The sequence below is a fragment of the Pseudorasbora parva genome, chromosome 22, assembly GCF_024679245.1.
Source record: "Pseudorasbora parva isolate DD20220531a chromosome 22, ASM2467924v1, whole genome shotgun sequence".
Classification (NCBI taxonomy): domain Eukaryota; kingdom Metazoa; phylum Chordata; class Actinopteri; order Cypriniformes; family Gobionidae; genus Pseudorasbora; species Pseudorasbora parva.
In genome coordinates, this window is record NC_090193.1 from 22,068,053 (window position 1) to 22,081,795 (window position 13,743).

Here is a 13,743-nt window from a genome sequence, read left to right on the forward strand (position 1 = left end):
TACATTCATATTTAGTAAATTATTGTTTAAAAACAAGACATATTGAAGAAGAAGAATTTAAGAAAATATTGAAGGAAACTGCTTAGAGTGCACTTTTTGTTGCTTCATTCATTTATGCTCAAATTTCTGAAGATCTCTTTTGTTTCCACAACAGACACAAATACTGTGTCTGTATTTCCATATATACTTACATGTATCTCACAGAAAAAAATGACAATATATTGGCTCCTTATTTGCAATGTCACCATAATCTTCATTATCTGGTTTACTCGACACAGGTAAACGCTTCCCGCGTGCACGATATCTGATTATCTCCACTGACTAATAACAGCTGAGCTGTGTCGCTCTGAATGTGCACAGCGATATGAAGAACAGTAAGTATTCTGCCACAGCCTATGAATAATACAGGGGAGGGAGTCCCAGCAGTCAATGCGGTGCTTCTAATTGGGTTTCTGATTTAAAACGTTTAAGCCAAATTCCCCTCGCCCCAAGGAAATGGAGATCAGCTCTCAGGAAGACACATGGGATCAAGATGACTCAGACTCAGACTGGATAGATAAACACAAAGTGCTTTGTCTCTCCGAGTAAACAAAACTTTCCCAGCATAATTTCATTGTCATGAGGGAAGCCTACTTTGTAAATTGGGCGAGGGCTTCGGTGATAATGGGCCAGTCAGAAATGGTATAGAAATATTGTATATAGGCTACACCCCCCCCCCCCCCCCCCCCCATTCATGATATGTAATTCTAAGTCAAAGATTATTTCCTCTTGATGGACATATACATGCTAACAAAAATCCATGTTTGCCACTAGACCACTGGAAACCCAATGGGTAAATCTGCATGCTGATAAAAATGTGTTATACATGATTTTCTGTAGTTATTTTTAAATACCCAGAGGTCACAAAACTAATATATCTTGTGTCTGTGTTTCTCCTCACACCACACTTTAACTCTTTTCTACCAGTTAATGGGACTCCAGGTTGGCCTATTCTTCCTTTCTGAAAGACAGAGCTCGTCTCCCTGAGAGCGACTGTTAACATGCCGTGACACATCTTTCCATCGCTATGGTAACGGCACCGAGGTGTACATGAAAAGAAGTCAAACCAATGTGCTGTAACACGAGAACATTAGATCAGGACTAGCCTAGGTCAGAATGGCCCGCTATTGGCAATCCATTCACCCACTAGCAGTCCGATGAACGCTATATGAAGTCCATGAGCTTTGCCAGTGGGATCTCTGAATAAGTCGCATTTCTGAGCTCGAAATGTTGCAGCTTGCATCTTTGGCAAGTGAACTTCTCTAATCACTTTTTTACTGTTGCTGGAAGGATCACTGACATATAAGAAAAGGATACAGAATAGGAAAACGCATTAATATCTATTTCTATATGTGCTTGTTCTATTCATTTTAGTTTCATAAGGTTTTGAAAAACTTTTATAGCACTTTCAAGAAACGTTGCATTTGCTTAAACATTTTTTTTAAAATACATTTTTCGAGGTAAAATACGTTTTTATAAATACCATGAATTATCATTAGGTTTTTGGAGGTCAAATTACATTTTACAAACACATAAAATACAATACAACCTAAACTAACCTCTCCTTGCAAAAATGTCAAATTATCTGATTTTTATTTGAGACTGGTTTAAGTTTGTATTGTTGTTGTTGTTGTTGTTGTTTTATTTATAAGATTTAGTTTATACTGGTTAAAAGTTTGGAAATATTATGCTCATCAAACAGTTATTAAATAGTAATATTGTGAAATATTACTATTTTTAAAATTTAAAATTTTAAATAATGCTTTTCTATATACTTTGATATATAACTAATTTCTGTGATGCAATGCTAAATTTTCAGCATTATTACTCCAGGATATTCTGGGTGGTTGCTAGGGCGTTGCTAGTCAGTTGCTAGGGTGTTCTGGGTGGTTGCTAGGCAGCTGCTAAGGTATCTTGAGTGGTGTTGCTAGGCAGTTGGTAGATGTAACAGATGGCTGCAATGTTATGTCTATGATATTTTTTGGCTACTTTTTCACTTAGAAAATATATCATTGCCTAGCAACTTCATAGCAACCACCCATAATACCCTAGCAATCGCATAGTAATGACCTAGCAACCACACATAATACCTTAGCAAACACCTAGCAACTCTCATAAATAAGACGCTTATTTTAATTTTTTATTTCAATCTTTTGGCCGTTACTGTTATAATTTTAAGAATTATTGTTTTTAATGTGGCTTATATGATATCATGACAGTTGTATCTCCCTCACATTTTGATCTTATCACATTTATTCAGAACCTTAAAAATATGCTTATCATAAAGAGTTGTGTTCAAGTCATTGGATATGTGAATTATAACAGATTTAGACCAAAAAAAAAAAAAAAAAGTTACATTTGATCCAGAGATCTATACATTTTGAATGCATGGATTTTTTTTTAGAAGATCATACAGGGCAAGTTGTCAAATGTATTGTCCTGTTTTGCATCCCATTTCTCAGCATAGGTTTGAATGTAATTTACTGTATAGAGAAACCTTGGCTAGAAGAAAAGATAAGAACTGTCATCAAAAATTATTTAAGCAAGGTCCATGAGAAATCAGATATAGATGTTGTATACTGCACCGCCTGAACAATGTTCTGCTCCTGGTGAATTTAGATCTGATTACTGACTGTCTATTAACTTAATGGCAGTCAGATAGTCATCAAATTCCTTTGCATGACTCAGTTTTGTTATTGAGACAGCTGATTCATTGTCGTAAACTGAGCATTTATCAACAGAACAGAAGACACTGCAGTAAGTTCAGTCTAGAGGAATGTACAATATCTTTATTGGCTTTGCACAAAGTGCACCAAAGCATTCACACCCACTGATCGAAAATGCAAATACTGTATATCAAGACAGAAACTCATTCACATTGAAATGCAACAGTAATCAGAACAAGAACATTACCATATATTGGGATGTTTTGTCTTGTTTCATAGTCTTTGTGGTTAATAAAGCCTCATGCATTTAGAAAGAACAGACGAGGAGGAAGAGAACACATTAGAAAGCAGGGAAATTAAAAGGATAGTTCACCCAATAAAAGAAAACTAGCCCATGATTTACTCACCCTCAAGTCATACTAGTTATATATGACATTCTTCTTTCAGATGAATTGTTGCTCTGTTTTTGAAATCTATAAAAAATGCATCTGTCCATCAAATAATGTGCTCCACATGGCTCCGGGAGGTTAATAAAGGCCTTCTGAAGCAAATCGTTGTGTTTATGTAAGAAAAATATCCATATTTAAAACTTTAAAGTAGTAACGTTTCAGCCAATCGCTTTCCGTATTAAGTTTATGGAAAAAGTGTTGAAAATGCCTCTGCAGTTCAATGGCTTACGTAACCAGGTACGCTCCTCAGACGTCGCGTACACATTTTGAAAAACGAGAAGGCACTTTCAACACTTTTCCATGGAAGGTGATAAGTTGAGCCAGGAATTTTTTAATATAACTCAGATTTGATTAGTCTGAAAGAAGAATGTCATAAAAACCTAAGATGTAAATCATGGGCTAATTCTCATTTTTGGGTGAACTATCCCTTTAAGTGTTGATTGTAAATCAATCACCTTGTGATCATAATAAAGGTCACTGAATAAACACTATGACCCTGTTAGTGAGGAGAGAAATTAAATACAAACTGAAACCAGGTTAATATGTCAAGACATATTCATGCAGTTCATAAATACAGTGCAAACATTAAAGAGCCATATAAATGTTGAATCACAATAGTGCAAACACCAAACCAACGACCACTGGCAGGAAATCCAGAAACCTGACGAACAGCAATTTAACATCTATTCTGACAAATGAAAACAGAAATCTCTTTTATATAATGTAAAGAACAAACAGCTGCATCACCCCTAGGTGATCACCATTAGGACAGGTACACTTAACGGGATAGTTCACTTTAAAATTAAAATTATCCCATGATTTACTCACCCTGACGTCATTGTGTATATGACACCATACGTCCTGGTGTATAAAACATTCTTCTTTCAGACAAACACAATCGTAGTTATGTTAAGAAAATGTCCTGGCTCTTCTAAGCATTATAATGGGAGCCCAAAATTTGATGCCCAAAAAAGTGCATCCATCCACTATAAAAGTAATCCACACGGCTCCAGGGGGTTAAAAAAATGCCTTGAATCGATGGGTTTTTGCAAGAAAAATATCCATATTTAACATGTTCCCTTTTCAACTTACTAAAACGTCAGACGCAGCACAAGCATTTTGAATTGCGAGAGACGTTACACTTTCTTCGTGAGTTAAATACGGAAGGCAGTCTGGTGGAAGCTAGATATTTTTATAAAGTTTTAATATGGATATTTTTCAGAAACCCATAGATTCACTTCAGAAGAATTGTATTAACCCCCTGGAGACACATGGATGACTTTTATAATAGATGATGCACTTTTTTGGGCGTCAAATTTTTTAAAATAAAACTGATTGTATCTGTCAAAAAGAAGAATGTATACACCTATAGGATGGCTTGAGTAAATCATAGGATAATTTTCATTTTTGGGTGAACTACCCCTTTAAAAGTCAACATGAAATCAAAGTGGACCAATTTACTTTCTTGAAGCATGTTACTACTCTTATTGTGGACGATTCATCTGTGTTGTTCAAAAGATAATCATAAACATAATTTATTCATATTTGATATTCATAAGGTATGATGAAAATATAATAACTTGCACCATCTCTGAAATAACACTGCCATATTGATGGATGGTGTTAACCAATGGCCATATACCAAACCATTTGAGCAACTTTTCATTCATAATGATTGCATTATGTCAAATATTCACATTATGGAAGTAAAATAGGTGGCAAACAATAATTTATTATAACTTTATAATGCTCTGATGGAACATGAATAGGAATCATTTTGTGGATGTGGTTGGGGAAAGAGTCAGTTCAGTTTCAAATGAAGCAGAAATACTATTTAGATTACAAATGGACCATGGGAGTAAAAACATTTGGTCGCAGTGACGTAATGCCACTTTTGTAAACTCTTATTTTTCCTCTTCCTTAAGAGGCACCATCCCCATTCAAATCAATTGATTTGCAGAGTTGATGCAGCGATGCAGTTTCATATTGTATGTAATGACACTTGTTCAGTAAACTGTGGTATTTTGGTAACATTTGCCGAGAGGTTAAGTCGAAAACCATACCATACATCTGAGGATCCCTGTCATTCATTTTAAAAACAATATTAGTATTCTGGACAAACACGCATTTAGTTATTTATCTATTCAGAAATAAAGGATGCATTTTTAATGTATCTTTTAAATTAATCTCTTCCTTCCTCACTGGTGCTCAATGTTGAACTTTGCCCTTAGAAATGGGTCCCCTGTATTAAGGGATTAAAGAGGCAGATGGGGTTACTGATTGGTGTAGGAGATGGGCCCACTTGAAGCATAATTTCCCACCTGGCTGTACTCTGATTGGGCAAAGTCCCCCGTTCCAGTAAAAGCACCTCCAGATTGATCAAAGCTTCCCTGGTTGTAGACCTGCTGGTTGAAGGCTGTGGCTTGTTTTTCTGAGGACGAGGCAGGGTACCTTGCTGCGCCTCCCTTGTGCCATCCTGTCTCTTTAAACACAAACCAGATGTTTCCAGCCCACAGCACAAAGTTCAAATAGCCGAATACCTGTGGAAAAATGCATTGATAAAAAAAAGATGAGTATACACTCACCTAAAGGATTATTAGGAACACTATCCACAACTTTCCCGAACTCTGACCTTTCCCATGATCGCTATGGCAACATAGATCACCCCGGTAACGAAGTTTACGTTAGTCTGTACTGTTATCAGCTCAACGCTTGGTTGTATTACCAGGACTCAGGAGTAGACTTTTACAACAACGCTTCAGGCAAAATGATCACATCTCCCAGATGGTCGCATGGATCTGACTATCTTACAAGAACTTGCTAATATCTGTAGCACTAAGCGATTCACCAGAGTTATGCGGCGCAGACATTTTGCCACTGTGGTAGGTTTGGCTGTTCATATGATCCACGCAAGAGTTACCTTCCGTCCATGCGCCTGTAAATCAATTTTATTTTATTATAAATAAAGGTTTATTTGTTTCTAGTTATTTATTTTGTTAGATATTTCCACTTTGCGTGTCGCGGGAAAAAATGTATTTTCCCGCGACACGCACACAATAATATCTTGCCGCCCGCATCCGCATTCACCCATCAAATATTATCCCGCGCCGCAGTCAATTGTGCTGGGTCCCGCGGGAGTGCAGGTCTCTATTTGGAAGGTAACTTTAGGTTATCTGAGCGGTCTTGCTACACATTAAATCTGTAAATTACTGAAAACAATAAACATACCCCTTGCAAAAAATTATACAGTTGTACTGCAGTATTTTAAATAAACTAATATATTATATAAACTCAATAATTAAATTTACAGCAGTGAAATGTTAATTTTTATTACAAGTCAATGCACTTAAATTAATTGAAGTTCATGCATCTATTTTTATGTTGATTAAAAAAAAGTACTGACAATGTCTGACATGATTTCAACAATTACAAATATTAAAATATAAATATTACTTCTGCATCACAATTCTTGAGTTTATTTGAAGCTCGTTGGGCATTGAATGGAGTGCGTAGGGTGCTAGGCAACATGTCAAATGGGTCCGTTTATGTCGTTTATGGTTCATGGAAGCAAGTAGGTTTCGGAGGTGTGAGACCCAGGCGCTCAGTAACCCAGCGAGAGCAGCCTTAACTCGGCTCGTCCTTCTGACGACTGCCGCTGCCTGGCAGAAGCCCCTCCCATGACGCAAATTCGCGTCTGTTGTGTAGTGAATGAAGCGAATGGATTCAAAATGTTTACGCGTCCAAGTTCGCATGAATAGCGCTATTTATTCGCGTCACTCGCGTCTGGTGTGAACGCAGCATAACTGTTATGTGTGCTAAACCGGAACTGAGATACCGTCAACCAGAAGTATCGAGTGTCATGGCGACGCCCACTAAGACTTGCAGGAAAGTTGTGGATACTAATACGCTGTTTGACCACCAATAGCCTTCAGAACTTAATTCTACATGGCTTTGATTCAAGAAGGTGCTGAAAGCATTCTTTAGAAATGTTGGCCCATATTGATAGGATAGCATCTTGCAGTTGATGGAGATTTGTTGGAGGCACATCCAGGGCACAAAGCTCCTGTTCCACCACATCCCAAAGATGCTCTATTGGGTTGAGATCTGTTGACTGTGGGAGCCATTTTAGTACAGTGAACTCATGTTCAAGAAACCAATTTGAAATTATTTGAGCTTTGTGACATGGTGCATTATCCTGCTGGAAGTAGCCATCAGAGGATGAGTACATGGTGGTCATAAAGGAATGGACATGGTCAGAAACAACCATGCTATATATATATATAAAATTATATATACACACACTCACCTAAAGGATTATTAGGAACACTTTATTAGGATAATTATTAGGATCAATTTCTCATTAATGCAATTATCTAATCAACCAATCACATGGCAGTTGCGTCAATGCATTTAGGAGTGCATAAAATGCATAAGGGCATTTTGGGCCTGGTCAAGACAATATTCTGAATGTCAAACTGAATGTCAGAATAAGAAAGACAGGTGATTTAAGCAATTTTGAGCGTGGCATGGTTGCTGGTGCCAGACGGGCCAGTTTGAGTATTTTATTTGCTCAGTTACTGGGATTTTCACGCACAACCATTTCTAGGGGTTTACAAAGAATGGTGTGAAAAGGGAAAAACATTAAGTATGTGGCAGTCCTGTAGGCGAAAATGCCTTGCTAATGCTAGAGGTCAGAGGAGAATGGAAAAACCTCGTTACAACCGAGGTATGCAGCAAAGCATTTGTGATGCCACAACACGAACCTTGAGCCGAATGGGCTACAACAGCAGAAGACCCCACCGGGTACCACTCATTCCCACTAAAAATAGCAAAAGAGGCTACAATTTGCACAAGCTCACAAAAATTGGACAGTTGAAGACTGGAAAAATGTTGCCTGGTCTGATGAGTCTCAATTTCTGTTGAGACATTCAGAGGGTAGAGTCAGAATTTGGCGTAAACAGAATGAGAACATGGATCCATCATGCCTTGTTACCACTGTGCAGGATGGTGGTGGTGGTGTAATGGTGTGGGGGATGTTTTCTTGGCACACTTTAGGCCACTTAGTGCCAATTGGGCATTGTTTAAATGCCACAATCTGATCATCTGATCAATGACCACCATTTACCCATCCTCTGATGGCTACTTCCAACAGGATAATGCACCATGTCACAAAGCTCAAATAATTTCAAATTGGTTTCTTGAACATGACAATAAGTTCAATGTACTAAAATTGCCCCCACAGTCGCCAGATCTTAACCCAATAGAGCATCTTTACCCTAATACAACACCCTAATACATCAGATATGCATAGATGTCCTAAAATTAGTATCTCAGGCCTTACCACAGATGTGTTCAGACCAGACCATCTGGGTCCATACAATGAGTTGCACTTGTTTGTCTGCACCTTACATGCAGACATGAGCAGAACCACCTCATCTGGATCAGTTGCCGCCTTCACATCGGAGAGACCTTTTGCCCAGGCAGATGAACTCACTAGCCACATAAATGAGAACACCACCGTCACTATGAAGTCCTGGGGAGCATGAAGAAAGTGTGTTATGTGTATTTTTTTGTCAAATTATGTTGCTAATTTGAAGAACTATTTTAACATCAAAAAACTTTACACACTGCAGCTTAAAATTCAATTAAGAGGATTTGCATGCAAGGATACATTACTACTGTATGCTGAGTAGGGCTACATTTAATGTGGGTGTTTTATAAATTTCTTAAATAAATACATTTCAGCTCATTTATTGTTTTTTAATCTTCTATAATAGTAAGGCTTTGACAGTCCACAAAGGTTTGAGTAGCTTGTCTAAAATAACACCAGGGCTCACAATTAGAGGTCCGCGGTTGTTTTCGCGGTACTTGTTCTGGAAAAAGATGTAGACCACTGTGGCCAGCAGGGAGTATAGAAAGGAAAAGACAGCAATGGTGACGAAGAACTCTGCAGATGAAGAAAAATCTCCGATCAGGTAAAGTCGCTCTTGCCTCCTTCCCTCACACATTGGCACGTCAAAATCCACCCGGTTCAACCTGTTTAATGTAATGCACAAACACATCATGCTTTTTTATACAGTTTGCAGTTATATTAGGTATTCTTCAGTGTCAGCATCAGGCTAGCATAACATTATTTAAAATGCCCCTTTTATGCTTTTTTTTTGGATATTACCTTTCATGTAGTGTGGAATAGCTGTATGTAAAAGTTCTGCAAAGCTTCAAAAATCATGATAAATTTTGTCTTCCAAAAGGTAGAACCAATTCGGAACTGCTTGCAATGAGTTGTCAGTAATTCCAACTTTACTTCCTGTGTAACGGAGGCCAGCTAGTAAGAGCTGTGTGAGTAAACCTCACTCTTGTGACCTCAAGAAGTGCATTAGCGACTGACACTATGGAGGCTGTGGCCTTTAGCGTCCTTGTTTGCCCTCCCGCCTTCTATGCTGAAGATGCCGATTTGAATCCTGCTCTGAGCAGTGCGAGTAGAACCAGAGGGGTTACATTGGTGCAGTGAACTGAATGGGAGTGAGGTTTAGCATGGGTCAACCAGGTAGTAAGAGTTGTGTGAGTAAACCTCATTCCCCTGGCCCCAAGAGGCACACTAGAGGCTACGGTCTTTAGTGTCTTTATTAGTGCATGCGTGCCTCCCATGCAGGAGATAACGATCTAAATCCAGCTCGGACCAGTGTGAGTAAGACCAGAGGGGTTACATTGTTGCCGTGTCTTGGATGGGAGTGAGGTTTAGGGGGGTGAGTGGCAGCCAGCTGTAAGTGTTGTGTGAGTAAACCTCACTCCCCTGGCCTCAAGAGGCACGCTAGCGTCTTTATTAGGAGATTGTAACAAATTTGCACAATGGCCTCCTATCTACATCTTGAGGAAATAAAGCACTCTAGCAACTGACGCTATGGAGGCACACTAGCGACTGATGCTATCATTGGCTGCCCATGAACAATGTCTATTTTGACAAACACTGCAGTTGTAGCTGAGACCTGGAAGTGTTTTAGCCTAGAAATCTAGACGCACCCTAGCGGCAGCAAATCTAATCTGCCGCGAATGTAGTCTAGCAACTCTCAATACAGTTCTGAGCTGTAAACGCCAAACTCTGGTCGGGCCAATCACATCATGTATAGAGTCAGTGGGCGGGGCTTAACATAATGACGGCTGAGTTGCGCTTGCGTGCTTCTAGTAAACACAGAAGCTGGCGAAGGACGGTCTTTCAAATCGGCTTTGACCCGTGACTCTGGAAGACTTGGAGTTAAGCTTTTCTCTGAGAAAAGAAGATGTGTTCGGAGTTTTGCCGACCGGATACGGTGAAATTTTAATCTGTCACCTAGCTCTGCATCAGCTTCGTTGCTCTGGTTGGTGGTAGCGCTATCCTATCGCGTGCAGTATGAAAGACAACCGTTTATCCCGCCCCTCGGATTGAGTCCTGTCAATGGTGAGTTTCCAGACCAAACATCTTAATGTGGGTCTGGCTTGTCTGGCTAAAAGTGTTTAGTTTGTGTTGTTAAAATGGTAAGAAGACTCTTGCATTGTGAAAGCGAATCCACTTTGCTTGCACTTTAAAAGGATGAAGGCTCAGGCTCGAGTTGATATAGTAAAACTGATGCCATCATTACTGTTCCTATCACTGTGTATAGGGGAGCACAGGGCACAACCTAACACGGGGTTAGTTGTAACACGCATGGTTTAACACTTTTCACACATGCCAGGATGCGACACCATGTGTATTTACTAGTTGCAATATCAACACAATATAGAGAAAAAATAGCGCGAAAATTAAAAAAAAATCTTTGGAAGATATCACTGAACATTTATTTTGTCATAGCAAAAGTACATTTCTGACTTCAGTTTATTTTTCATCTCTGTTTTTTGTGTTTATTTAAAATCAGACAAATCTGATATTATTTGAATCTTATATCTGTTATTTTACAGTTGAGATCGATCTTCAATGCTGATCTAACAGCAGATGCGAGCCACAGTTTAAATCCCAGTCGCGCAGGTGGGGTGCATTGTAACACTGCGTTAAAATGAGCCCCTTTTAGAACTATGATATTATATTCTATACTTTTATGAATTCTTTTGAGAAACCATGAAAAAGGGGTAAATAAGGACTGAGAGTCAATGTTCAGAAATTATTCATTATTATTCTGTTTTTAACTATGCTGTATAGCTGTATTAGCTGTGTTTATTGTAAAAAAGTGTATTTTTATTGATAAAAAATCAATTATTTTATTAAAAAAGTTAATTATTGTATTTTATTGACAAAATATTTGTTTTGTTTTTTGTGGATATTTTTTTATTTATTATTATATCAGATAACATTTGAAGCTGTCATTTGCTCATGTTACAATGTGCCCCTCACGTGTTATAATGTACCCCACCTATGGGGCATGTTGTCACATTTCACTTCCATTGTTCAGGGGTAAATCTCTCCCCTGCATGTGTAAGGAAGCTTCCGAGGCTAAAAGTAATATATGGTAATGGTGTTCCTTTTCCGACACGTTGTAAGCTATAGAGCAATCACAAAAGATCAGGCTATCGGACTAATCAGAGCAGAGCCCTGCAATGTGTGTTATAAGAAATTTAAACTGTTTTTGAACTAAGAAATTACAAATTAGGAACCTTTAAAATAGCATAGTAGGTGCACAAGTTGCTGTCTATTTCTGCCTTGTCCTCCTTTAATATGAACTTGAAGCTCAGCTCTAGTAAATACAGCAGGACCTAAGGGCTACTTCAAGCATTGCATCTTGTGTGTGTGTGTGTGTGTGTGTGTGTGTGCGTGTGTGTGTGTGCGTGCGTGCGTGTGTGTGTGTGTGTGTGTGTGTGTGTGCGTACGCACGCTTGACCTTTCGGTGCGAAAAAAACAACAACAACTTGAACACATAATGTTTGAGACTACAGAAGAATACCAGTCTGTCAAAAACATGTTTAGCCTACACAGAATTATAGTGGTGATTTGATACAGAACACTATTGCCTTCTGTTGTTTATGTTGACATGGTATGACTCCATGTAACTTTGTTATCACAATGGATAACAATGAAGACAGGCCTGGTGCATGATTCTGCAGTCCCTGACAAAAGTCTTGTCGCTTGTGTACAAATTGACCTAAAGTGCCGCTGAAATATATTTCTAATCAAGATTTTTTTTACAAGAAATGGCTCATTTTAATCCCACCAGCTTTTGTGATAATGTTTCAGTGAAAAACTAAACTTTCAAAAAGTATTCTAATATTCACAGCTTGGTAAAGCCCATTGAATCAATTTTTGCAAAGACATAAGTGTTGTCACCTTGTCATATGAGCTTCACCTGTGACTAATAATGGATCAATTAGGTCTCAAGTGTGTATAAAAAGAACCCCAGTACACTAGACCTTCACATCAACTGCAACTAGACCTCTGCAAACATGCCTAAGATTCACCCTGAGACTAAAGTTTTGATTATCAAGAGGCTGAAGACCAGATCCACTGCTGATGTGGCAGACACCTTCAATGTGTCTCACCGTCAAGTACAGTGGATAAAAAAAAGATTTGAAGAGACTGGAGACGTTTTTGACAAGCCCAGGTCAGGCAGACCCCGCAAGACCACTGCTCGAGAGGACCGTTTGTTGGCTCGAAAATCCAAGGCCAGCCCATTTTCCACTGCAGCAGAGCTCCACGAGACCTGGTCACCTAAAGTCCCTGTGTCAACCAGAACTGTTTGTCGGATTCTGTCTCGAAATGGCCTCCATGGTCGAATCAGTGCCTAGAAGCCAGCACTAAACAAAAGACAATTGAAAAACCGTGTGGCATTTTCCAAGGCCCACAGCCTGCTAAAAGGATGGACGCTGGAAAAGTGGCAGAAGGTGGATTTTTCAGATGTATCTTCTGTTGAATTACACCACAGTCGCCGCAAATATTGCAGGAGACCTACTGAAGCCAGAATGGATCCGAGATTCACCCAGAAAACAGTGAAGTTTGGTGAATCATGGTCTGGGGTTACATCCAGTATGGGGGTGTGTGAGAGATCTGCAGGGTGGAAGGCAACATCAATAGTCTAAAATACCAAGAAATCTTAGCTACCTCTTATTCCCAACCATAAAAGAGGCCAAATTCTGCAGCAGGACGGTGCTCCATCGCATACTTCCATCTCCACATCAAAGTTCCTCAAGGCGAAGAAGATCAAGATGCTCCAGGATTGGCCAGCCCAGTCACCAGACATGAACATCATTGAGCATATGTGGGGTAGGATGAAAGAGGACGCATGGAAGACGAAACCAAAGAATATTGATGAACTCTGGGAGGCATGCAAGACTGCTTTCTTAGCTATTCCTGATGACTTCATCAATAAATTGTATGAATCCTTGCCAAACCGCTGGGATGCAGTCCTTCAAGCTCATGGAAGTCATACAAGATATTAAATTTGGATCTCACAGCACCACAACTTAATTTGCTGACATATTTTTGTATTTGCAGTAAATTTGTTCAATTTCTGTATAGGCAAAAAAACTTTTGTCTTGCCAAAATTGGACCTTTCTGTCTTGATTAAATGATAAATATTTTTTCTATGAAAATTATTTATTTCAGTGCATTAAACATCATTTGGGAGGGT

General features: G+C 38.9%; 1 protein-coding gene across 2 annotated transcripts in view; it reads right to left on the reverse strand.

Annotated features, from left to right (window-relative positions):
* Positions 1-2,813: 2,813 nt before the first annotated feature.
* The window catches only part of synpra (synaptoporin a), a 52,730-nt gene continuing 41,800 nt past the window's right edge, over positions 2,814-13,743 (reverse strand). For both annotated transcript variants that reach the window (XM_067431809.1, XM_067431810.1), the window contains 3 exons: positions 8,992-9,190; positions 8,496-8,687; positions 2,814-5,694 (listed from right to left, as the gene is read on the reverse strand). In XM_067431809.1, coding sequence (XP_067287910.1) covers positions 5,428-5,694; positions 8,496-8,687; positions 8,992-9,190 — 658 coding nt within the window. In that variant the 3' untranslated portion in view covers positions 2,814-5,427. The remainder of the gene's footprint in view (positions 5,695-8,495; positions 8,688-8,991; positions 9,191-13,743) is intronic.